Source organism: Telopea speciosissima, chromosome 6 (assembly GCF_018873765.1).
Source record: "Telopea speciosissima isolate NSW1024214 ecotype Mountain lineage chromosome 6, Tspe_v1, whole genome shotgun sequence".
NCBI classification, from domain to species: domain Eukaryota; kingdom Viridiplantae; phylum Streptophyta; class Magnoliopsida; order Proteales; family Proteaceae; genus Telopea; species Telopea speciosissima.
The window spans coordinates 35,413,017-35,440,261 of NC_057921.1; the positions used below are offsets into that span (position 1 = coordinate 35,413,017).

Below are 27,245 nucleotides of genomic sequence, written 5' to 3' on the forward strand. Positions count from 1 at the left end.
AGGGAGATATTCAATGTTCATCGTCCCTGCGCATTCGGTATTTTCATCAGGCCAGTGACTTTGGGAATAGAGGGGAAGCACCTAGATTTTGTTCTTTATTTTTCGCTGCAATCATCATCACTATGGATGCGAAACAGCGAAACAGGGTCAGTGGTTTTATCCCTATTTTCTATTATTTATTTGGTTGTGTTTTTGAACGCCATATGGAGATCTTGGATTTTGGGATTTTATCCCTATTCAGATCGATTTAATCTAACATGACAGACCTCTTTAATTAGACCAAAACTTTAATTAGTTTGGTTTAAGATATTTAATAGTAATCCATATACTATTAGAATATTAATCCTTATAGAATTAAAATTCTAACATCTAATAAACCAAAAGGAAACACTTAAAATGCTAGATATTTCACTAGAGGATCATTCTCTTCAACATTTAAAGCTAATAATATTCTTTTGGGATAAAGTTCTCTGAACTGAGGGCGTAGGGTACACCTAGACACATGAGGGTGGGCGAAATGCTCAGCCAGCCCCTAAATGACCCAAACCCAGTCCCATGTGTCTGGGTGCAGCCTGTGCCTAAATATGCTCCCGAACAGAGAACGTGTGATCTATTCATTTCTACCACAAAGATAAATAATAAATGATTAGGGATACTAGTTCCTATATGTTCACTTTAAAAGCTAACACAACTACGACATGGTAGGTTAGATACGATTCTGTGTATGGGATAGAACTAGGTCCCATAAATGTCAAGTATTAGTTCTATTAGAATTAAAGGCCATGGAAGATTGCATAGATATATATGAAAAAGTATTTTATTGAATTAACTATAAATTTTTATATTTGGCGTATAAGAAAGATTCCTACAATACGCATGGAGGAACCTTTTTTTCCCTAATAATTATGTTAAGACGTGCTCATTTACATAGTTAAAATGATTTCACCAATATATTAAAATGAATATATATTGTGTGTGTGTGTGTGTGTGTGTGTGTGTGTGTGTGTGTGTGCGCGTGTGTGTGTGAAACCAATCTATAAAATGGAATTCTTAGAGCACATAGATATGACATTAGATTCTAAAAGGATTCCTAAAAATGTATATGAGTTATAAGCAACTGTTTCCTTTGAGCATCAATAAAATTTCTTTTGGCGATCAAGGGTGAGGAGATTCCATGTTAAAGAGGAGTTGTTTTTTTTTACACATATGCAATAAACTCTATCCACAAAAATATTAATTGCAAACATGTTGGGTTTACTTAATATTATTTTTGACCTTTTGATATTGTTGAATTTGAAATATGTACTTTTCTTGCTCATAAATGAAAGTCTGTTTAATTTTCGGGGAAGAGATCTACATGATGTCTGCTTATATTGGTATCTTACACGCTAAGCCAATAACTGTTGGACAAGTGTGTGTCCATCAAATCCGGTTCGGTCCGGTTCAACCCGGTTCACCTTTGTATTGAACATTTATACATTTTAGTTTAATATTGTCACATGCGATATAAACTTTTTGAGCATTATGTGTCCGTAAGTTATACTTAAAATGGTAGTCACGACTAGGGTTTGGGCTAGGCACCCTTATCATATGGTTGTCGCATTGGGTATGCCTAGACATTTGATGTCAGGGTACGAATGCGAGTGCTCACATGTTTGATGTGTGCATTGGCGAAGAATCTACTTTGTCGATTCCCTCATGTATTACTGCCAGATGTAGGAAGGGATAGACATGTGTCACCGACATCCTGTACCTGAGGGAACCCTGTCACTGCAAAGTGTGATCGCATTCTTTGGTCCATCAATGACTGAGACTCAAACGAGTCAAAGCCGGTGTTCTGAGAATGCGTGAAACATTTTGTGAGTAAAGGAGTTATCCAACACGGTCACCATTGCCCGATTGGGGAACACCAAGATAGAGACTGCTCAGTGCATGGTCGGATCGAACCGGATCCGATGCGTTTTGGAAATGGTTTTGCAAAATTTATTTTACATAAAATGATACATTATTTATAGTTATTTCAAATAAAGTGTTTTATCGAGTTTTGCGGGTCCCGATCGGATGCACAGACGCTCTTATATGGACATATACTATGGATTGGGGTTTGGTAGTACATGTGTACATGCCCTAGATTCCATAATGATGGTGTTGATTAGTGGGGGGGTTGTATATGATAAATTGTTATCATATAGGGAGTTATTTGGAATTTGCTAATTTAATTGGCTCTTTATTTAATTAATGGATTTGGTGCTAATTGTAATTATCCATTAATAATTAAATAAAGAATCTAATTAATACTTTCCCTATTAGATTCTGCTTCTTCACCTGTGTAGCACTTTGAGTTTAAACAGAACTGCCAGACTGAGAGAGAGAGAGAGTCAGACTTTCACTAGGGCTCTATTAAATCTATCTAGGATTTAATTAAACCCTATTATTATAAATAGGGGACCAAAAAAACGCAGAAAAAGAAGCTCTCCACGTTTTTGGAGCAGACACTCTCTCTCCTGCATTTTTGGTTTCTCTCTCTCCCTCTTGTGATCTCTCTTCTTCTTCTTGCTTCTCTCACCTGTGTTTGAGAGTTAGGGTTTGTGAAACCCTAGATCTGTGCTGAGGAGTTTGAGGGCATCTGGGATTGGCGTGTAGAACCTTGGTAGCACCATTGGAGGTTCAGATCTGTTTGCTTGGAGCGTTCATTGGAGGAAGAACCATTGTCTATTGGAGGAGCAACACTTGAGGCTCACCAGGTTAGCAGTTCTTTATTAATTCCTTCTATTCATTGATTATTAATATTTATGGGATGCGAAAGAAACTCGAATCGATTATTTTTCGCTGCGCATTCGAGTATGGGATGGATCCCTCTTGCCATGTGATAGACTAGAGACTAGTTTCTCCGTCCCTATTATGATAATTAATTTTATGGAATGCAATAGGGAAGGAGAAACCCTAATAGGGATGCACCAGGGTTCCCATGGGCGATCATGGGAAACCCTAAAATTAAAATGGGGTACCCATGGGACACCATGGGCTAACCCAGGACGTGCAAAACCCTAAAGATAAATATCTTGGTCTCCCTAGGGAACCATGGTTTGATCCCTGACCGTTGTTTGGCCAACAATAACAAACAATGAAATAACATATTTAATGAAGAGAGAGAAAAGAGATCAAAATATTTAATGAGAGAACGAATAGAGAGGAAAGAGAGAAAGAGAGAGAGAGAGAGAGAGAGAGAGAGAGTCTAAGAGGGAAGTACACATTGACAATCCATACTTTACTTTCCCTAATTTTTATCTCTGAAAATAAAACACTAAAAGAGTTGGGATAGGAGGTACCATAAAAAGGGTCTATATTGTAAGGAGTTTTGTAACTTTTCACACTAATGATGCTTGATCTTCCCATTCCTAGCTTCTCATACACTAATGCTCTCCAATTCCTTAATAATTGTCAGCATTAAATGTCATTTACAAGAAAGGGTCCTTGTTTTAGTTGTAAAAGAGGATGAGATTTTGATATGTTTTTTCTTTTCCTGTGGATGACTAAATTACATGCTCTGTCTTTATTGTAAAATTCAATTAGTTGAAGAGTGTAAGCAAGAACTACTGGATCTATACATGATTTATTTTTTCATTAATTTGAAGATGTGAAATTGGTTATGAACCATCGAAGTTTTAGTCTTCCTTCTATCTTGGGGTGAAACAGGGCCAGGTTGGGCTAGGTCCTCTTAAACCTTAGCCCAACCTTGTATCCTCTTAGCACAACCAAAGCCCAACCAGAACCTGAAGTTAACCCAAGCCCAACCCTGTCGTGCTCAACCTAGCTCAGCCCGACTCTGTTTAACCCTCATTTTTTTTGTCAGGGCTGGGGGGACCTCTTTTTTTTTTTTTTTTAATGCCATTTGTATCCTTATATGCTCTGAAAAAACAGAAGGAAAAAATTAGATATCATCAACATCAATCATTCTTAAAAATAATCCTAAAGGCTTAAAGCTTTAAATGTAAAATAGTTTATAAAATCAGGGCCGGTCCAGGCTTTAGCCCATATCATCGCAAGACCTAAAAATTCCAACTCAGACCCACTCTATAGGCTGAAAACTCAGCCCAAGCCCTGTCCAGGCTCGGGTTCATAGGGCCAAACTTACACCCCTACTTCTATCACCCTACTAGGATGGGTACTTATAATTTCACTTTCTTTGAACCCCTATTTCTGTTGCATGTAAAGCTAATTTGTTCATTCTTTCACGTTACTTCAACTTCAACTAAATTATGAGCCAAGTGTTTGGCTTTGATGCACATGTGAGGAACTCATTTCAACCATGAGTAGTTGAGCTAGCTCTGTTTAATATTGTTGCCTTAGATTGTGACCCTCAACCAAAGACTTCACCATATGCATCTGGTAAGCAATTTCTGGGTGCTTATGGATCCTTAAGCAATTAATTATAGTCCGACAAAATGCAACCAACAGAGCTAATGCACAAGACTTAGCTACTGAAGTAATTACAAACCAAGTGGTCGGTATTCACAAACAGTTCTTGGATATGATGAATGTGTGTGTAGGGATGTAAACGGATCGGATTCAGCTCGTATAGTGCTAGATCTGCATCCATACCCGATTAGCTTTCGGGCGGTATTAGATAGTGCTAAATGGATACGGATCAGATATTTTATCCATTTGCATGTAAATATAGCTTTTCAGATAGCTATAGCCTATCCATATCAGTATCCGTTTAGCTTTCGGACGGATTCGGATAGTGCTAAACAGATACGGATATGGATACGGATACGAAAACGGAAACGAAACGGAAACGGATTTCGGCTATTCATTTACATCCCTATGTGTGTGTGGCTTAATGGACTTGGGTTTCAAATGTCCATCTAAGTGGGCCATTCCAAGAAGGGCCCAATTGTTAAGAGACTCAAGCATGCATGGGTTCTTCATAGTGGAGCCCAATAAGCAATGACCCTATATGAAGGAAAAAGATATTTATAACCATGAACTGGGGGGAGGGAGTTAATAATACAGTAGAGGTGTCAATGGGCCGGGCATGCCCTAAACCCTAGCCCAACCCTAATGGCCTTAACCTAAAACCCAAGCCCAGTCTAACCCTGCCAGGGGTCTAGCATACCCTCAACCCATCCCAACCCTATCAGGGTATTTCCAAGCAGGATCTGGCCTGGCCATGATTGACCCTACATATAGATACACACACACACACACACACACACACAATGCTCGGCTGGGTCCTGCATGGGCGAGTTATTTTTTGACAAATTTATCAACAAATTTTTGTGAAATATAAAGATCCTTATTTTTCTTATTTTTTTAATTTAATTTGAATTCAAACAAATTATTCATAAAAATCAGCAAATCTAGGAGCTTGTTTAATTATCAAGAATGTTCATGATGCCCCAATCGCAAATGTGGACTTGGAAGCCCTACAGCTATTTTGGAAAATACTAAAACGTAGGGGCATTTGTGAACCTAAAGGGAAAAGGAATTATTCCAAGTTGTGCCTGCTGTGATTGGGCGCTGCCTATAACCTTTATCTGATTATTTTTTTTTTTTCCTTCTTTGAACCACATCAGAGTGAGAGGAGTACAAAAAAGATGGTTATAGCTCATTGTCATTGTGCAGAGATTAACATTAAATTCATCCCTTCAAAATTGAAAATTTTGGGCAGGTTCAATTAATTTGCAATAATAAAAGAGGAATGGTTGAAATTTATTGAGGGGAAAAATAAATGGCCTGAAATAGGAAAGAATCCAAATTTACAGCTTTTGGGCTTCCTCTGCCCTTCAAATGAATGAATAGTAATTATGTCTTGTGACGAAGCTTCTCCCTCAAATGTCTAGCTTTAACTTCTACCCGTGCTGTGAAACCAACTGTAGTGGACCGGATTAAACTCTGTCGCACCATGTGGTTGTACTCAGGATCTACAGTTTGTCCCTCTTTTCTACTCATCCATTGTATTATCTCATGATACATGGGAAAGAATCGCTTCTGGATAGCAGAGAATGTGAAGTAAGGGAGAAGACTAGAGATAACTACCAAGAGTGTGATAAGCCAATATGAGGGAGCTGGAGCACAGGCTTCAATGAAGACCCTATAGGCAGTGGTGGATATGGTAGGTGACATGGCACCATAGGCCAAAAGGAAAAGATACCAAACCAGGATTGATTTCCAAATGTAAAAATGTTGTCTAAGGTTAAGGTAACTGACAGAGATTACCATTTGGCAATTCACAACCCACATAATACAAGTATACATGGTTGCTCCTATAATCTCCAAGTCAACAACCTCACCTCCCTTACGGAATGCCTCAAGCTCCAATCCATTTGTGCAGAAGAAGAAAATGATTATACCACTATATATTGCATTGAAAATCCAGCCCAATATTCGAAGCCAACTGAAGAGGACATTCTGTATACCTTCTTGGTACAATAGAGGGAACTACATATCAAATTAAAGTGGGGTCAGTAATAAGCCATCATTGGGTATGCCTGAACGTTAATTCTGTAATCTTTATTCTTTAATTCCATTTTGTTGGTGGGTGGACATACCTTGAGACAAAATTCGGCAGAGACATCCTGGTCAAACACACCTAGAGCGACCACTGGAAATGACGTGAAAATGATAGTATACAACGTCATAAACCAATCATTGTACGCCACTTGACCAGAGAATGATGTGTATGCCTCAAACAAGAAGAGAGTAAAACTATATGTGATATTCTTGTAGAAGAAGTAGCATATCTGCAGAACAACATGACAACAATCACAATCATAAGTAATGAAGGTGGCATAGATGATGATGTTTCACAGAGAATTAAAGTGGGATGGATGAAGTGGAGAGATGCGTCTAAAGTGTTGTGTGGCTGACGTCGTATTCCTTTAAAGCTTACAAAGTTCTATATAACTGTTGTACGACTGGCTATGATGTATGAGGCAGAATGTTGGGCAGTTAAGAAGTGTCATATTGATAAGCTTTATGCAGTAGAGATGAGGATGGTAAGATGGATGTGTGGAAAAACAAGGAAGGATAAAACATGGAATTAACGTACTAGAGCGGTTGTGGGAGTCATCCTGATTAGTGACAAACTCCGGGAGAGTCGTTTAAGGTGGTATGGTCATATTTAATGAAGGTCTAGGGATGCCCCAGTAAGGAGGAGTGATATGATCACGATTGAAGGAGCTAAAAGAGCTAGGGGCAGACCTTAAATGACGGTAGGAGAAGTGGTGAGGAAGGACATGCATAACTTGAGTATTGTACCAAGTATGACTTCAGATAGGGCCTATTGGAGGGCAAGGATCCATGTAGCAGACCCCATTTAGTTGAGATTCTCCTGTCGTGTTGGGTTGGGCTTCTTCCCTCTTACTAATTTCATCTTTCATTTGGCATTTTCTATTTTTCTTTGCTTTCCCCATCCCTCTTCTTTTTTTTTTTTTTTTGCTAGAACTTTGTTTTCATTTGTTGTACTTGGATCCATGTAGCCGACCCCATAAAGTTTGGATAAGGTTGCGTTTGTTGTTGATATAATTAAGTTACCTAATTGGGTTTTCTACGGGCTGCCTAGCTTAGGGCCCTGGTTTTCTTGATGGGACTTGGGTACAACTCACCCTTAAAATCTGGATGTGTTTTATATTTTGGGAATCCACGTAATTATTATTAGGTCTGTATTTGTAATTGGGTTGTATTTTGGGTCCATTACATATATGGGATAAAATTGTAATTGTATGGGGATTAGGGTGTTTAATTAGGTTTCCTATATAATGTCTCTTTAAGAAAAACACTATACAAATCATTTTGTAAGTGGTAGAGTAGTATAGAGAGTTTTTCTAGATTACTGAAAAATCTCAGATTCTCTTGGATGGAAGTAGATATTCGTGTCAAATCACGTTAAATTCCTTGTGTTGACTCAGAAGGCATGCTCTCATGGTAGGTAGACAAAAACAATAACCAGCCAGCAATTAAGAAGACTAATGTAGGAATGCTTCATGTTAAATGCAACTCATAAGTTTTTCTTATTGGAAATGCTAAGAGAAGAAAGTCATATACCATTGATGAGATCCTTCTGTAACACCAATGGCCATGCACAAGTAGCAAACGCTCCAGATATTGGAACTGAGCAATTGCAAAGTCACTTGACATGACTGCCTGAAAAACCATAATAGTTATCAGTAGAGCTCAGCAGGAACAAAGTGGATATGAATAAAAAAAATAAAGTTCATAGATATATATGAGATGCAACACTAATGTTATCAATACCTGCATTCCTTCAACACCACTAATGCCAACTCCTATATCGGCTTCTTGAAGCATTCCCACATCATTTGCTCCATCACCAATTGCTAATGTTGTCTTACCAGTTCCAACTTTAACCAATCTTGTAACCTACAATTTTTTTTTAAAAAAAAAACTTAAATACTTTTGTGGGCCAAGTAGGGTTATAAGTTTGGCCTTGTTGGCCTGAGCCTGCCCTTAACCCGAACAGGGCCTAAGCTGGATTTTTTAACCCTAGGGCGGGTTAAGGTTGAAATTTTCAGGCCATGGGTCAGGGTCTGGCTAGGCCAGGGTTGAGGTCTCGGGCTATGCCCAGCCCGACCCTGCCCTATGTTTGGTTATGCTTTATAATATATTGTTTACATTTTGCAATATTTTTTTAGTATCTAATTATCTATTGGCTTACCAAAAAAAGGCTAATTATCGATTGAACTAAAAATATTTACATTTTTAAGATTGGGCTCAATTTTTAAACCCAAATTCTATCACAAAAAAAATGAAGTTTTTTAACCCAAAGAAAAGTCTAATAGTCGATTGAGTGTGAAACAAACCCAATATTCAATCACATATGTCTCATATTTTAATTCATAGGACAACGTAAATGGAAAAAAAGCAGGGCAAGTCAAGATCAACCAAGCCTTAACAAAAATCAAGGTAGATCAAGGCCAACCTGGCCCAGCCCAGCCTGATCAAGGCCAATCATGCCGGACTGGACTGGGCTGAGCCAGGCAGGGTTGGGCCTGGGCTAACGTATCATAGCCCAACCTAGGGTCGGGTTGGGCTTGGGTTGAGCTTAAAAAAGGACTAAAGGTTGGACTAGGATTTTAAAAAACCCAGAACCAATCCGACCCTGTTTCGCCCCTAGGCATGCAACATAATGTTTAAAATCACATCAACTCACCAGTGCTTTCTGTTTAGGTGATGAGCGGCAGCATATAACAGATGCACAGCCAATTGCCAGGTCTAGAAACTTGTTTTTGACATCATCCTCCAGTGCATAGACAAGTGATTTCCCATCAATGATCAAAGCAAATGGATCTGAGCCTCCAGTTGATGCAGTGAGCTGCGCCTTCCCTTCAACTATCTGATGGACAACACTTGCCTTTGATGTCTAAAACGGTCATCAGCAATATACAATCAAAATCTGTTGTAATATAACAAATAAATAAAACAAAATCACATGTCATAACTGTTGGAGGTACGATGTCTTGTATTTCGTTGTTTGCATTTGCGGTTGATTATGAAGATTTGTTAAGAAAAAATAAAATTTAAAAAATATAAAACAAATTAAGGCTCCATTTGTTTCGGTGTAAAATTTTACATGGTAAATTTTACTTTGTATTTCAGTAATAAATGCCTATGTAGTTTCGCTATATATCTGTAGTGAGATAGTTTTCTATGTAAGTCTGAGACAGGTCTCATTTTAATCCTCTTTATGTGCGGCCTTCTTGTGGGCTGTATGTTCATGGGTAGAATAGAGCCCATCATCGATGGAGACCCATCGTACCTGCTCTGATACCATATTATGATTCCATCTTAAAACCAATTGGTTCAAAGTGGGGAGGCCAATTGTGGCTTTTATGCTTGATAGTCGGAGCATCCATAGCCGATGTGCGATTACCTCAATATATCTCATCTTGGACTTAAGCTATCGTGCTAAACCACATAAATCCTTGTGTGCAATGTATAATTGATGTTTGCGATTTTTATTCTTTTTTGCATTGTTTTAGGTTCTCATGGCGTGCAATGTATAATTGCTGTTTTATTAAATAGGGTTGCAAGATGTTTGGTCAATATGAGAACCTAAAACACAAGACCCGCTAATTAATGGGCAACTTAGCCCCTTTACGATAATATAAAGGCTCTCAAGATTTCTCTCATATTTTGGTGAGTATTTAGTTTTTATTAAGGGTGTCAAAAAATATCCGGCCAGCCCAAGCCCGCCCTAACCTTCCCTGGGACCGGACAGGGTTGGGCCGGGACTAGGTTTAATACAGAGCCAGGCCGACTGGGTTTCATATTTTTCTGGGCTTAGGTTTAATACAGGGCTAGATTTGGGTTTAGGTTAACCCTAGGGTTAGGCTAGGGTTTAGGGCAAGCTTGGCCCGTTGACACCCTTAGTTTCTATGTCCTTATTAAATAAAAACTGATCGGACTTATTAATTTGGTTTTTTCAAAATGGTAGATTTGGCAAAAGGTAAACTAGATTTAATTACCTTGGCAATGTCTGACTTGTCTCCCATTTTTTCCAATGCTTTAATTTCTGGTGTCTCCAAGTTGATAATTATCTGCTTCATTTCTTGTCTGAGCAAGCTACATGCAAAACTGTAAAATTTAACCCATCAGTAACATGGAACAAATTAAATTCACACCACCCAATCATGTTGGTCATTTCGTGTGTCCTTGTGTCAAGAGTCAGGACGCACGCAGGGGCGACGTTCCCTATGCAACTGAGTGGCATTCTCTTTCTCAAAAAATTAATATTTAAATCTAGGAATCTTACCCAATATTAATTGCGGTCTCCATCTTATCTCCAGTCAAAACCCATATTTTAATTCCGGCTTGCGCAAGTTTGTCAATGCACTCAGTAACCTATATAGGAGAGACAAGTTAAAAAGGTGAAATTTCACTCCAAAATCCTTCCAAAAAGATCCTGTCCAGCACCCTACCTGGCTGCATGTGCAGCGCCAGATAGAGTGAGGCATAAAATGACCGCCTCACCCCTGTTCGGGCAAGGCGCTCAAGCAAGGTTGAGGCGGTCTTTTCACGCCTCACTCTGTCCGGCGCTGCATGTACTGACCGGGCAGAGTGTTGGACAGGAGCCAAGTCCTTCACCCAATCTCTATAATAATGTAATAGTTATTTTACTTTTTAAAATCTTCAACTCAACTCACCCCATGTTGCAATTTGTCCTCAACAGCACAAGCACCAAGAAGAATCAAATCCTTCTCGATATTCTCTGCCACTTCATCAATCCTTGCATCCCTATCAACACTGACCAGGTTCTTGGCCTCTATGAATTTCTCATTAAACTCTCTGTATTCTTCTTCACTGAGTTCACGATTAGCAAGTACCAATGTTCTCAAGCCTGCATCAGCATACTCATTCATATGCTCTTGAGTCTGCACTTCGAACTCCCTCCCATTATTTCCAAGCCTTTCAAACATAACACTGCATTCATGCATGGAATAAAATTTTATAGAACAGTTTTAGAATATATTTTGAAATGGAAACAATTTTAAGACAATGTTTCCATTTACAAACCTGTCAGCACCTTTACAAAGTAATAATATTTGTCCCTCCTCGTTCCTTACTATCACAGACATCCGTTTTCTTTCACTATTAAACTCTAAGATATTCAGAAGTTTATACGTCCTGCAAAAGGAAACGTATTGATTAATTAATGGATTATATGATGAAGTCCTGTAATTAATGTTAGGGTTCTATGCAAAAGCAATAATCTCACATTGAACGGGAATAACCCGTGTGCATGCTTATAAGGACTTGAACACTCTCTCCTTACTGGCTAGCTTTTAATGATAAGTTCTACCCAAGTCTCAGTAAGTAGGGGTGTAAATTTGGCCCTATCGATCTGAGCCTGTCCTGGACCTCCCTGAGCTTGAACAGGGTCTGGGCTGGATTTTTCAACCCTGAGGGCGGGTTAGGTTGAAATTTCCAGGCCTGTGGTCAGGGTCAAACTGGACCAAGGTTGAGGCCTTGGGCTAAGCCCAACTCGGCCATGGGTTAGGTTTTACAATTTATTGATTACATCTTGTAATTTTTGTTTAGTATTTATCTGTTAATTTACCCAAACAAAGAAAAAGGGCTATTTATCTATAAAACAAAAGAATTTAAAATTTTAAGATTGGGCTAAGTCTTTCCCAAAGAAAGTCCAATAGAAATTGAGTATCAACCAAACGAATACCCAATCATATGAGACTAGTCAATCATGGCCAACCATGGCCCAAAAAATCAAGGTCAATCAAGGCCAAACCGGCCCGATTAGGGTTAATCAGGATCGGACTGGGTTGGGCCTCTCTTAGCCCAACCAAGAGCCGGGTTGGGCTTGGGTTGAGCTAAGAGGACTCAGGGTTGGGCTAGGGTATTAAAAAAACCCGGCCCAACCCGTACCAATAAGTGATATCAGAGCTAGGCCGTGGCAAATTAGGTGTAAGTACTCTCAATAACTAATGCTATAAATTCTTTATGATCATTAGGTGGAAGAAACTAACCTTTCAACTTGCATTTTAGATACGGGATCCAACTCATGCAATGAGATGCTTGTTTGTGTCCTCTGGTGAAATTCAAAGCCAAGTTCTCTTGCTGCAATCACAAAAGCTGCTTCATCCGGGGACTCTGCCTCATATGAGATATTTCCATTAATCTCATCATCCACTTTAGGTATGGCTGTGTGGCAGATTGCCAATAAGCGAAGAAACTTCTGGATGACATCTGAGTTTGGCTCATTAACCCATTCACCATTCATGATCCTTTCATCCTTAAAATTGAAACCTTTAACATTAGGGTTTTCATGATCAGCAGAATCCTCAACATGAACCAATGGTAACCCTTTTCTCTTAGCCATAATAGCCCTTTCAATTTCTGTGATCCCACGACCATAAGTTATACCAGCTATCGAACACTTGATGAATTCCATGGAATTGCAGGTCAAAGTTCCTGTTTTGTCCGAAAGTATGGTATCAACTTGGCCAAGTTCTTCATTCAAATTCGAGGTTCGAGCATGTGCAGGCTTATCAGCTTCCTCATAGTACATATACACATCTTCATTGATGAATTTGCATTGAAGAACTTTAACAATCTCTATGGATACATACAAGGCGATTGGGATAAAATCACCATACATCATTAGGGCAAGTAAGAAATGAAAAAATGCAGCAATGGGTGCTCTTTTAGGATCAAAGAAAATTGTTGTATCATCTGGTCTAAGATACCATCTTTTCATCCTTCCATTTTCATCTAGGTCATCTCTAGTTGCAATCCCAAAAAAGATAGATCCAATTAGAGAAATCAAAACCAAGATAGAGAATAAGAAATATACAACCCTATCCAGCTTCTTTTCAATTTTGCTTCTCTTGGAAGGTGGTTCCATGGAATTTTGCATGACTTTTGTATCTTGGCCTGTAAAAACAACAACTCCATAGATATAAGCTGTATTCCTTAGCTTTGATTCCCTAAGGAGAAGTTGTTGAGGTGAAAGTGGATATTGTTGCTCTCCAAATTCCATAGTTCCAACAAAAGAGTATAGATTTGCATTGGGGTCTTCACATTTAATAATAGACTTGAAATTACTGAAGTTAACCTCTTCATGTAGATCTGAAGTTACTTCTAGTGCTTGTTTCAGTTTCAAATTTGTCTCCCCATCAAGGTTCATGGTTTCAACATAGCAAATGGAATTCTCATAATTGGAAGAAAGTAAAAGAAGGTCAGCAGGAAAGAAATTATCTTTCTCTACTTTCACTATATCTCCAACTCTCAGGTTCTTCCATTCTCTAGTATCAAAACTACCATCACCACAATGCACCTTTACCTTTCGATTGTTTACCTCAATATCCTGTAAAAATTGTGGTAAATTAATTAACAATGAACACATAGAACAACTTACCAAGGTGAAAAGTTAAAAATGAATACTAGAAAACCTTGTTCATGAATTGACACTTTATTTACAAAGATGAAAGGTGATCCAAAGGAGGCTTGCCTATACAAATCATAATTAATGATGGATTTTATATAACCATATCATAGAAAAAATGAGGTTATCTACAATATAAATATGCTATTATTTAACTATGGGATTGTCTGAATTATCCCTCTATAGTTTCTTTTGGAACATATAACCTTCTTTTAAATGCCTTTTGTCTTACTACCGATGTTTTTCTAAGTCAGAGGTAAAAGAGGGTTTTAAAAATAATTTAGAAGTGTACTTACCATTATGCCATTGTATTGTTTCTCATGTTTTTTAAGTATATATGTGAAATAACATGATTTTACTCTCACCGAAAGAAATGTGTTATATTACAAGGGCAAGAAAATAAAATTACTTATTATTTGACAGAACCTCAATGCTTTAGAGAACTCGAAGCAATTTTTAAAATATCGTGAGAGTTGAGACTTGAAACTAATCCCATATAAAAATAAATAGAAAAAACATATTTTCATTTCTATAGTTCGTACGACACCTAGTTAATTAATTTAAAGTCCTTGATTAAGTAGCAACACCCCCATAAATTAAATTAGGACAAGCAAGACGATTGCCACAATATTCCAGAAATGAGACCTTTCAGTCATATTTTTCTACATAAAATCTAAAATAAGACAAAGAATGAATCAAGAATCTAACTTCTTAAAGGGACAATCTAAATAATACCTCTATAAGTATATTTAGAACTTGTAACCTTCTTTGGTTGTCTTTAAGTAGAAAATACGAAAAATTGTTTTTCAAAATATTTTAAAAGTGACTTGTCATTATATCATTGTCAAAAATCCATCATTGTCTTTGTACATTTTTTTTACTACACATGTGAAATGATATAATTTACCCATATTGGAAAAAAAAAATGTATACTATTAAAGGAATTTTCTTATTGACACTAACACCCCTCAAGGTGTGGAATAATTTGTTATCTTACTTTTTGCCTCTTCTACTATGACATAAAAATTTTTTCAATAAAAGTAATAATATCATTTCACATGCGTACTTGAAACATATGCATGACATTATGACAATGACACATTTTGATACTAGCATAATGATATTTGAAAACTCTTTTATACCCTTATCTTAAAAACTTTTTGAGAATACAAGACAAAAGACAATTAAAATAAATAAGGTACGGGTCAAGTTCTTAGAACACCTATAGAGTATCATTAGACATTATTCCTTGTACTAAAAGGGCAAAAAAGTTAAAGTGCAAATTATTTAGAACCTTTTTAAGGGTGTCAATAAGAAAATCTCCTTCTTAAAGCAATAAATTTATCCCCTCTAGAAAAAAAAAAAAAAAAAGAAAATTTATTCCCTCTAGTTCCCTGTTCGGCCCAGTTCCCCAGTACCCCTAATAAAGGGAGGTGCAATGACCACCCTATCCCTGTCCGAACACTTGCCTGGGTGGGATCCACTCCCACTTATTAGGGGCACTGGGGAACTGAGCCGGGCAAGAAACTGGCGGAGATAATTTTCCAATGATTAGTCATCTGGCCTTGTAGAAATTGTGTCAAGCACACATCAGACAAATCCAATACCACATCCAACACAGATCTTCTACGGCGCGCTGCCCTGTCTTGCCTGTGCTGCACAGACACAGGGCCGTGGATATTGACCGCCTTACCCCTGCTCGGGCAAGGCGCTCGATCAGGGGTAAGGCGGTCAATGCACGCCATCTTGTGTCTGCGCAGCACGGCAGGATGGGCAACCAGCGCCGTTGAAGATCTGGATCCTACTACATCGAGGAGAACTAGCAAAGGTACGAGAAAATTAAAGGATATATAGATAAATACCTGTTTCTTACGCCTCCAATCTTCAATGGCTTCTTTGATCATGCTAGCTCCGATTACAACAACCAAAGGGAGAACCGAAGTGATAGGAGAGGAAGGAGAAAGAGGTGTGAAGGACAAGCAGGCAACAATTAGGAAGTATATGTTAGCAACTCTCCTGAACTGCTCAAACAAGGACTTGGGAAAGAAACTGGCAATTGTATACTTGGTGGTTCTCACGTTATTGTCTTTATAATTAAGGGCGGCGGTGGCCATGGCTTCTTCTTCATGGACGTCGTTGCCTAATAATACCACCCTTGAAAACCCTGGTCCACCAATCTGTGAGACCTCTTCTTCATCTTCCATCATAGATTTTTTCCCACATGAGAAGCCATAGATATTGCTCAAATTCAGCTTTCTTCTTCTACTACCCCCAGCCATCTTAATTAAAACCCGGCCTCCAAAAATCAATGAAACAGAGGGTGAAAGGAATATTAATACCCAGGAACGAAGAAACAGAGATCCCAAAGAGACTAAACTCTAAACCCACTTAAACCAACAAAAAAAAGCTCACGAAATTTACAATTTCTGATCCTTCTTTTATAGATGGTGGCATCTAATTGTGATGGCGATTGATATGCGATCATACGCGGATTTGTGAGCCTGGGATTGAGCTGCCATCATGTTGTGCTGAAATCACAGGCCACCACATGGATTTTATGTCAGACCCAATGATTGGTTGATGAGGACTTTCTAAAAATCAAAATTACTGTTAAAAAAATAAAAAAATGGCAAGACGTTATCTATGAACCATTGGATTTGCATGAAATCCACATGTCAGCTTGTGAGTTGTACGCAGCGACCACTCAATCTTAGATCGCAGAAGATCCAAATTGAGTATAGGGGAGGCAAACAACAAATCTGTAAGAAAACAAAAACAATTTTTTAAGACGGAAATCTCAAAGAATGATATTTTAGAGGTAAAATATTCGAGACATTAATCATGCAAAACTCACTTCTACCAAAAACAAAAAAAAATCATGCAAAACTCACAGAAGTTGAATTTCGCTTCCCGGGAAAGGACTCAGAAATTCTCCTAAGATGGTTTTTTCGTAAGGGTATGGTTTACACGTTTTAGGAATACATCATGGATTACGTGGGGTGTGCATGGGGACAGGATGTGCATGACCAAGTCAACAACTTTATCTTTTTTGTTTTGGTGGAACAACTACTTTATCTTAAGAACTATGAAAAAAGAGGTCCTCAAGTCAGGAGTATTACAAATATAACCCACGACTTCCTATTTCCACACGTGATATAAGAGTTTGACAATAAAATAAACCCACGGCTTCAAATCCCATTTTAAAATGACATTTGTATCTCGGAGAACTTGGAAAAGGGTTGACTGTTGGATCCGTTTGGAAAGAAAAAAAGAAAAAATTAAAATGAATGACACAGGAAAACACATAAATTAATTAGGAGCACTGTTCTCTGTGCCGCTGCGGCCAGGCACATGGGGGTGGGTGCAATGACCACCTTGTCCTCCTGAGTGGCAAACCCATGTGCCTGGGCACAGTCTATGCTGCGGCACCTAGAACATTCTCTCAATTAATTATTCTTTCGTGGTGATTTGATATGATTTCTATTTTGTTTTCAGATTGATTTCATGAAAATAGTCAACAAATAGATTTTTGGTCAAAAAATTGAAATTGGTTTAACTGCATCAATATGAAATATTTCAAGAATAACAAATCCATTTGATAGTTAAATTTCCAAGAATGGACACTATATTTTTTTGGAAGAGGATGGTGGTTGTGATGGTGGTGGTGGTGGTAGTGGAAGTGGAAGTGGAAGTGGTGGTGGTGGTGGAGGTGGCGGTGGCGGTGGTGATGGGTAGGGTGGTGGTGGAGGTGGAGGTGGCAATGGCAGTGGTGATGGTGATAGCCGGTATGGTGGCAGTTGTAATGGTGGTGGTAGCAGGGTATTGGTGGTGTTCTATTTTTTACATGAAATTATTATACCCATCATATTAACCATATGCTCATTAAAGAGCAAGATAGAAACCAGCCGATAACTATTCTAAGGTAGCTTCTGAAGTGGTTTAAGATGATTGACGTTCTTCCCGAGGCACTCCCCCTTCTTTCACTCCTTTTCCTTTAAGGTTTTTGTTTTCTCTTCCTCATCCTCTCTCACTTTCTTCCCTTTCTCTTATTCCTTAGATTGCGTCTCACGATCTCTGGTACCCTCTGATAGTATTTAGGGACTTATACCCTCAGTTCTCCTTTTTCACTTCTTCATTCTTCCTCTCCCACCATTCTTCCTTTGTTCTTTCTCTTCTCTTTTTGTGGTTTATATCGGTCATCGCCTTTGGTCTGTCTTGCGAGATCTCTATTGTCCGGTCTCTTCCTCTTCCCTCATCTAGCGGGTTTTGTAATAATCTGTGTTTGTCTTGACGTATATTGCTTGAGATGTTTGATGTTACGATCCATAACGAGTGGACACCCCCAACCGCCGACGTGGCTAATCTGCGTGTCGCACAAGTCGAAAGGCAAGGAAAGCGCCCAGCTGCACTCAACGATTATGTTTATTGTGGAAGTCTATTACAAATGGGACAAGATGGGTTGTTAGAAGAATATTCCTATTAATAAATATCATCAACAGGTGTCAATAAAAGAGTGGAGGTAGTCAATTATTAGAATGTTATATAACGTTGTAAAAGGGTATGAAGGATCATGAATGAAACATCTTCTTCCGTCCTTCGTCTTCCTGGAGGTAGCTATGCCTCAAGTAGCATTTTCATTTATGAACTTTGATTTCTCAAAATGTGCTTGTCGTGGAAGACCTTGGTTTTTACCTTGTAAATTCGAGCATTCTCATATGCATCGTTTCTTAGCTCTTCCAACTCAAATAGTTGGAGTTTTCCATTGGCACCCGCAGTAGGTAGATCAAAATTAAGCTTTTTAATAACCCAAAAAGCTTTGTGCTCTAACTCAATAGGTAATTGACACGTCTTTCTATACAACAGACGGTACAAAGATTGACCAAGGTCGATCTTAAAGGCGATCCTATGGGCCCACAAGGCATCTACCAAACGATTAGACCTTCGGTTTGATGGTTTTCTCAAGGATTTGCTTTATTTACCGATTTGAAACCTCAACCTGGCCACTGGTCTAAGAATGGTAGGACGTGGCCAACTTGTGGATGACACTATATTTTCTCACTAGGGCCTCAAAGGGACGGTTGCAAAAATGCTTACCCCGATAACTAATGATAGCGTAGGGAGTACCAAAACGAGAGAAAATGTTCTTCATTAGGAATTTTATAACCATCTTGTGAGTATTCGTCCGCAAGCAATTGCTTCAATCCACTTGGACACATAATCCATAGCAAGTAAAATGTATAGGTTGCCAAAAGAATTAAGAAAAGACCCCATAAAATATATACTCCATACATCAAACACCTCAACCACGATTGGAATGAGGGGCATTATATTTCTCCTGGAGAGACGCCCTAAGGATTGACATGAAGAACACGCCCTACAAGAATTAAAAGCAACCTTAAAAAGACTAGACCAATAGAATCCTGATCGTATAACCTTGGCTGCTATCTTATTGGACCCAAAATGGCCTCCACAAGTCTATTCATGGCAAAAAGATAAGATAGATTATTGCTTGATCGGGAACACACCTCCGGATGACTTGATCCGGACAGTCTTAAAAAGATAAGAATCGTCCTAGAAAAAATTTAACTTGAGAAAAGAAACGATTCTTATCTTGGGTGGACCAATGTGCAAGTGTCACACATCCGACATACTCAGAAAGATTAACAATGTCGTAACCAAGGGTCACTAGACACGCCATCACATACTCATCAGAAAAGTTCTCGTTGATTGGAGAATTATGGTCAAGAAATTTGGCAACCGGGATAGATGGTGCAACCGATTTTACTACCCTTCTTATCCCTAATTTCAAGATCAAATTCTTACAACAAGAGGACCTACCTTATGAGGCGAACCTTGGTATCTTTCTTACGCACAAGATATTTGATAGTTGCATGGTAGTATACACAATGACATGTGATCCTATCAAATAGGGTCGTAACTTCTCTAATGCAAATACAATGCTAGAAATTCTAATTCTTTTTCAGTAGTGGTATAATTAAGTTGTGCATCATCTAGAGTCATACTTGCATAATAAATGACATGGGGCAGTTTATTAATTCTCCATCCTAAAATAGCCCCTATAGCAAAATCAGAGGCGTCACACATAAACTCGAATGACTCTGTCCATGTCGGAGCTTGAATAATGGGTACTGAGGTCAATTCTCTTTTTAATTGCTTAAAACTCTTATGATACTCAAGGGAGAAATCAAAGAGGCGGTCCTTTGCCAACAAGGTAGTTAAAGGTCTAGCTATCTGGTTAAAGTCCTTGACAAATCTTCTACAGAAGCCAGCATGATCCAAAAAAGATCTAATATCATTTACACTCTTGGGTGGTGGTAAATTGACAATAAGGTCCATCTTAGATTTATCAACCTTAATCCAATCTTTGGAAACAATGTAACCAAGAACTATGCCTTGCTTCACCACGAAATGTCACTTCTCCCACTTCAAGACAAAATTCTTTTCTATGCATCTCTTAAAGACCAAAGAAAAATGGTGCATGCAATTAGAAAAGTAGAGTCGTGAATAAAAAAATCATCTATAAACACCTCTAGGAAGTGTTCTACCATATCAGAAAAGATACTCATGATGTACCTTTGGAATGTAGCAAGAGCATTGCAAAGCCCAAAAGGCATACACCAGTAAGTAAAAGTTCTATAAGGGCATGTAAATGTAATCTCATGTTAGTCCTCTAGAGCAATAGGGATTTGGTTATTGTAATTCCCTGAATTTTTCTTGGGGGGATATTTTGTTTTTATATATAAATAAATACATTAATATATATATATTCAAATAGGGGGGAAAATGGATTACGTTATGAATAGTTGAATAGATAGATATAATAGTGATTTTGGTTCAAGAGTCAAGGTCGAATTTATGTTTAGAAAGGGAGGGTCTCTTCACATGGGATATTTAATTTGGTTGTACATGCATGTGCAAGCCAACAATTGATGGTTTGATTTTGTTTAAACATATAAAATAGGTAGAAGAAAGAGGGAAAAGAAGGAGATCTACTCCTGGTAACAGCTATCACTAGTTCTCAACTTTCAACATGAAATACCCCTGCCCATACGATCATAATGGAATATATATATATAAACCCACTAAGTTTATTCCCATTCTTTTCACCTTATTGGTCATGGCTCCGGTCATCCTCTCAAGTCAGGGTGACTAAGTCACCAAGCCTAGACAACCGATTATATCCTCTTGAAATACATTTGGTTTCAATACGTTTATCAATTTTATATATATAATATAAAAGCAGTAGTAGTGGTTACATTTCAGTCTATTATTTTATATATATTTATGTTGAATAGTGTTGCATAACCTCATTATGTTATTACATTGGTTTCATTTATTGTTTTTAGATAGTGATTACATCACCCTAGTATTATTTTATATGTATATGTTTGTAAGTTTGTTTCATTGATTAGTTTATATATATACGTTGGATAGTGATTATATCATTTCATTATTTTATATAAATGTTTGTTGGATATTAATGACATCACCCCATTATCCTAACTAATAAAGATGATACATAAATAATATTACAGTCAAATAAAAATAAATATAATAGTAATTTCCATGTTATATCTTCATGACTATTGCCGTGTAGGAAATGAGAATCTATTTTGTTTGATTAAGAGTTATGCATATGTACCTGTATATTTAAGAAAAATGTTATTTTTGTAAATTGGATATGGAGTTTAAGAGTTAGGTAATGGTAGTTTTCCCCTGTGGATACTATTAGGAATTAAAAAGGGTTATTCTGACCGTAAGAAGTAAGGGTTTCGGGTAAATTACCGTCAGCACTATCAACGAAATTTTTTGGGAATGGCATATATTGAAAGAAATTGTTGGATGTATTTATTTTCGCTAAGTGTGTACATACCGATCCAGGAGATACCATTTTTTACGATCCCAATACTTATTACAATATTTCGGATCTTGGGATTAGCATACTAAGTGAGCACGTAGATTTCATCCTATCTGTGGAAGTTATATATGGTATGATGAGGGAATTATTTTGATATGAATATTTTTGCGGTGCTTAGTTATGTATGATAGAAATCGTGTGCACATAATGTTGGTATGAAATCCTCAATTTCACGAATCCTGTGGTATTTATTTCTTGATTATATTCATGCCTTTGATTGAATATATGTTTGGTCATGTGGAAGTAAATGAAAAATATTGCATAATTTGAACAAATGATTTAATATTTGGTTAATGAAGAGTGAATCTGTATATGTGTAACCGGTATGGGACGATGTATGTGTATACGGTAACCCAATGTGACTGTAACTCATTCCAGTAGGGGTCTAGGTACTAGATGAGGACACGTCCCAACACTTTGCCCAAAGTTCGTAAAGTGGGTTTCCCTGAAGTTCGGGAACACTAGGACAAGTGATGCAAGCCAAAAACCTCGTCCGAAGTTCGCGAGGTATTTTCACCAAGATTGGACTGCAGCCGTTCGATCAACGGTGTGTTTTTGCCTCACTCTTTCGCATGCTACAGTCACACAACTTTGACCTAGTTAGGATATAAGATACTCAAGATTTCCTTTCTTTTGAGTTGATTCATCAGTATGCTCTGCCATATTATATCGCACTCCTAATGTTTGTATCAGAATGATTTTATCATACTTGTTATATTTTTCTCTACATGTTGTTATCTATCTTGCTGGGCTCGAATGAGTTCATCCCTTTATGTGGAACCATTTTTCAAATGAGAGAAGAGAAGGGGCCGATGATTATATGTGCGATGATTGTGCTCATGTTTCTAAGGAACCGGAGTTTATCCCTGTTGCACAGTAGGCTTTTCATTTACCAGTTGAAGACATGCTTGAGAACTTACTCCTAATATTTTTACTTTATTATGGGTTGTAATAATAATAGATATCTTCTATATTTTTAGTTAGACTAAATTATTCCACTAGATTTAAATAATCTAAATTTGATGTAGACCGTATTTTTTATGACTTGTTAATTATGCACATTCATGCAAATGATTAGAATATATGATTTTTGTGGGATAAAATAATTGGATAATTCGATAAATGGTCTTACTACTAAAGTCACCGATCCAACCATAGAGAACTGTTGCGAACTCTGATGATGAAACCGTAAACCACACCGTTATCACAGGGTCAGCCCGTGAGGGCCACACCCATACTTTTACCCAAGTCTGGGGCATGACAGTTATAGCCAGCATATCCATCAAGAAAATAATAATATTCATGGCAGCTAATCTCTCTAACATCTGGTCAATGAAAGGCAAGGGAAAGTGGTCCTTCCATGTTGCTGCATTCAGCTTCCTATAATCAATGCAAACTCTCCATCCCGTTTGGATACGGGTTGGAATCAGTTCATTATTTGCATTTTCAACTACAATAACTTTTCCTTTCTTAGGCACAACCTACAAATGACTCACCCATTGGCTATCAGAAATGGGATAAATTTTGCTATGATCCAAGCACTTAAAGATCTCCTTCTTAATTGCCTCTTCCATCATAGGATTAGCCCTCCTTTGGGGTTCCCTAGAAGGATTGGAACTCTCCATCAGATGGATATGATGCTGAACAATGGAGGGGTTAAAACCTTTCATGTCTGACATGGACCAACCTATGACTTTCTTATGTTCTTTTAGAACTTTGATCAACTCTTCGTCTTGACTAGAAGTCAGATCATAAGCAATAATGACAAGAAGAGTTTGATCATGTCCTAGGAAGGCAAATTTTAGGTTGGAGGGCAATGCTTTCAATTCTAATGTGGGGGGCTCAATAATGGAGAATTTAGGAATGGAAGTGGATAGGAGTCCAAGGGGTTCCACTGGTGGTTGGATGCTCCAAACCTCAGAAAAGACGATATCATCAACACCTTCCAACTCCTTCATATACTCCTGAAATCCCGAATCAAAATCAATCTCAAAGAAAGTATCAACGTCATCGGGGAATCCCTGAAGCAATGCACCTCCTCATCTATATTGGGCTGCTTGGCCAACCTAAACACATTAAAGTCAACAAATGTGTTACCAAAAGATAATTTTATGAGACCATTCCTACAATTGATTAAAGCATTACTGGTAGCAAGGAATGGTCTACCCAAGATGATAGGGATTTGATCCTTGAAGTTTGCAACAAGTTGGGTATCTAAGACAATGAAATACACAGGGAATATAAATTCTCCAACCTTAAGTAGGACATCCTCAACTATCCCCTTAGGAATTTTTACCGATCTATCTGCAAGCTGAAAGGTGATTCTAGCGGGTTTCAGCTCTCTCAATCCCAATTGTTGGTAGACATGAAAAGAGAGAGGTTCACACTTGCACCAAGGTCCAATAAAAAATGATCAATAATGGTGTTGCCGATAGTGCAAGATATGGTGGGGCTCCCTGGATCCTTATGCTTGGCTGTTACTGGCTGTGCGATAAGAGAACTAATGTGAGCAGCCAACAATGCCTTTTTGGGCACATTGGTAGTCCGCTTCAAGATACATAAGTCTTTGAGGACTTTTGCATAAAGAGGGACCTGTTTCAGTGATGTGACAGTGACGACATTCTACAGCCCCTTGCTACTCATGGGTGTGGAGGGCAACCAACCGATTAAAATTTTCAATTTTATTAAAAATTCAGGTAGGGAACGATATTCCCCACATCAATTAGTCTGGATGCCTTTGATTTTTTGGAAAAATGCCGTTCAACAAGGGTTTGGAAATGATGAAAAACTAAAACACACCAGATTTTCGCAAAATGGGATAAAACCAAATATACTTTGTATTGTCATTGATAAATATTACACAATAACGATGGCCATCAACTGATGGAGTAGGAGATGACCCCCAAACATCACTATAAACAAGATCCAAAGGAAATAAACTGTGAGAATGGGGCACTGATAGCAAGAAACGACTAGCTTTGCCTAACTAACAAGCGGTACAGACTCGACTGAAGCGTGCAGATTGGCACAGTATATTAACTACTGGACTTGTAACATAAGACAAAGTAAATGTTCATGTAGATAGCCCAAATGATTATGCCAAACTTCCGGAGTGGTGCGCTCGACTACATGTGCAGAAGGAGAAGGATTAGATGAAGAATAAAGAGTGTACAGAGTCCTCCACTACTCGGACCGGACAACACTATTGAATTGGTGACCCAATCCTTCACAAAAAAAAAATGGGAGGGATGAAATTCAAAGTAAATGTTATTGTCCTTTGCAAATTGTTGGACAGAAAGAAAGTTTTTAGAAATGGACAGAAAATGTAAAACATTAGATAGTTAAAGAAAAGAGAAGTATCACCAATATGCGAAATTTGCAAGCCCTTACCATTACTCACATGAATCTAATCCGGACCAGTGTATTCATCACATGAGGAGAGGGAGTGAAAGTCAAGGGTTACATGGTGAGAGGCACCGGTGTCAGGGTACCAGGTGAGAGTAGTGGAGGGTGGGATGTGGGAAGGAGAGGTGGATTAGGGTGGGGGTTGGTCAAGTTGTTGGGTTGGTAAAAGATCCAGACTAACGTATTTTCAAAAGGGATTATGTATCCAATAAAAAAAAAGACAAGAGACAGCTACTTGGTCGTGTAGCCCTTGCACCGACAAGGGTGCCAATTATGGTGCTCTTAGGGGTATAATCACGGATGAAATTTTTTGTTTTAGGAGGGTCTAAGTAGTAATTTTGTGAGCTCTTTTTCTAAAAAATATACTCTTAAAAGGAATTAGGAAGTGTTGTGCAAGATTGGGATTCAGTAGATGCCTAATTTTATCCCAAGAGTTTAGAACCATGAGACTGCTTTGATGGGAGAATGTTCTCTGTGCCGCACCGCAGCTTGTGCCCAGGCACATGGGCAGCCCGTGCAGGGGGACAGAGTGGTCATTGCGCCCACCCCCATGTGCTTGGACACAGGCTGCGCTACGGCACAGTGAACAGCGTCCCTATAATATACTTCTAAAATAGTTTCCCTCAGGGTGTATCAATACACACAATCCCATCCCAAGATTAATCTTACGGGGAGGGATCTGCATGCCACCCGCATGTATTGGCAATCTCCTACACAAAACCAATGGACCTCCAGGAGAGAGTACCTTATGGTTGCACATCGTCATGGAAGAGAAAGAGTTTGAGAGCTATACAACTGGCAGTGTATACATCATTTTCCTTATCACTAATCTATTGGGTTGAATGTGGTATCCTTTAGAACGTGGACCAACTTATGCATAGCGAGCGTTAGAAGCACTCTTTAGTGAAATACTTCATTCGTTATGCAAATTATAACCAACTCCGATAAGACCTTCGCAAAGGGCAGACCTCGTCACAATAATAAGGTTACTTTATTATGATCTAATGATCACGAGTTCGAGTTAGAAAACAACTATTCCGTGACACAAGATAAAGCTATATACATTATGACCCTCTCCAAAACCCACAATGGCGGGAGCTTATAAATGCCTTTTCTTTATAAGAGTACCCTCTTAAAAAAAAACAACGAAGGAGACAACAGGCATTTCCAATTATCCATTACATTAGTAATATTTAAAAGACCATTACATCATCGAGAACTTTTAGTAAACAAAAAAATAAAAGGGTTTGACACTTCATCTAGTTACGGCCTTCGCCCTTTAGGGCTTCAAACAACATTATCTCTTTCCTAATGAAAGACTATATTACCTTTTTTTTTTTTGGTAAAGGCTATATTACTCTTGACATGCTTTATCTAGTTACGTCCTAAGCCTTCACCTTTAACTCTCGTATTATTATCCTTTTCAATTTCTAAAATATAGCAGTGCGACAATGCTAGGTGAAGATGTCGATACCCGATAACAACCAGCTCATTGATATGAACTGTTAAGGATTCAAACAACATTATATCTTTCCTGATGAAAACAGGTAAATGCTAGACAGACAGATTCTTAAGTTGTTCATGCTTCCACGTAACTGCAACAAGAACTCGCCTAACTCTTCCTTTTGGTTTCTTGGGATACATACATCTAACGCGTAATCTGGTTGGTAGGAAAGTCAACCAACCAAATGATTTATGATCTGAGACTGTTTTACCGGAAGAGTATGAAAACCAGATTATGGTTCTTAATCCCCTGATCAGTCAAGGCTGAAACCAATCCGATACTAATTCAAATCGGACAAAATTGATCTAGATCACAGCTTTGGGATTGGCCTCGACCGGTAGCAATCCGATCCAGTCAATATCGGTTTATCCAATCTGAGATCACCAACCATGGACCAGATTGTACGGCTCGGACCTGCTCCACCCTGTCCTGAAAGATGTGAAGGACGTGATAAAATAATCCATATCATTGAT

At 38.2% G+C, this 27,245-nt stretch overlaps 1 protein-coding gene across 1 annotated transcript; it reads right to left on the reverse strand.

The window, feature by feature from the left end:
- Positions 1–5,802: 5,802 nt before the first annotated feature.
- On the reverse strand, positions 5,803–16,203 carry LOC122665357 (putative phospholipid-transporting ATPase 9). Its single transcript, XM_043861489.1, has 11 exons — positions 15,787–16,203; positions 12,507–13,846; positions 11,539–11,649; positions 11,169–11,445; positions 10,778–10,866; positions 10,491–10,599; positions 9,176–9,385; positions 8,260–8,385; positions 8,050–8,148; positions 6,555–6,746; positions 5,803–6,444 (listed from the first exon to the last, which is right to left on the reverse strand). Exons 1-11 carry the CDS (start codon positions 16,201–16,203, stop codon positions 5,809–5,811), a joined length of 3,606 nt encoding a protein of 1,201 aa, XP_043717424.1. The 3' UTR covers positions 5,803–5,808.
- Between the last annotated feature and the right edge of the window lie 11,042 nt (positions 16,204–27,245).

What these genes read in the sequence shown, in the direction of transcription:
- LOC122665357 (XM_043861489.1), bottom strand. Translation starts at nt 16,203, where the DNA reads ATGGCTGGGGGTAGTAGAAGAAGAAAGCTGAATTTGAGCAATATCTAT. An exon ending in ACAGAAGGATCTCATCAATG is followed by an intron (nt 6,747 to 8,049) that starts GTATATGACTTT and finishes GTTGTTCTGCAG; the next exon opens with ATATGCTACTTCTTCTACAA. An exon ending in CTGCCGAATTTTGTCTCAAG is followed by an intron (nt 6,445 to 6,554) that starts GTATGTCCACCC and finishes TTTGATATGTAG; the next exon opens with TTCCCTCTATTGTACCAAGA.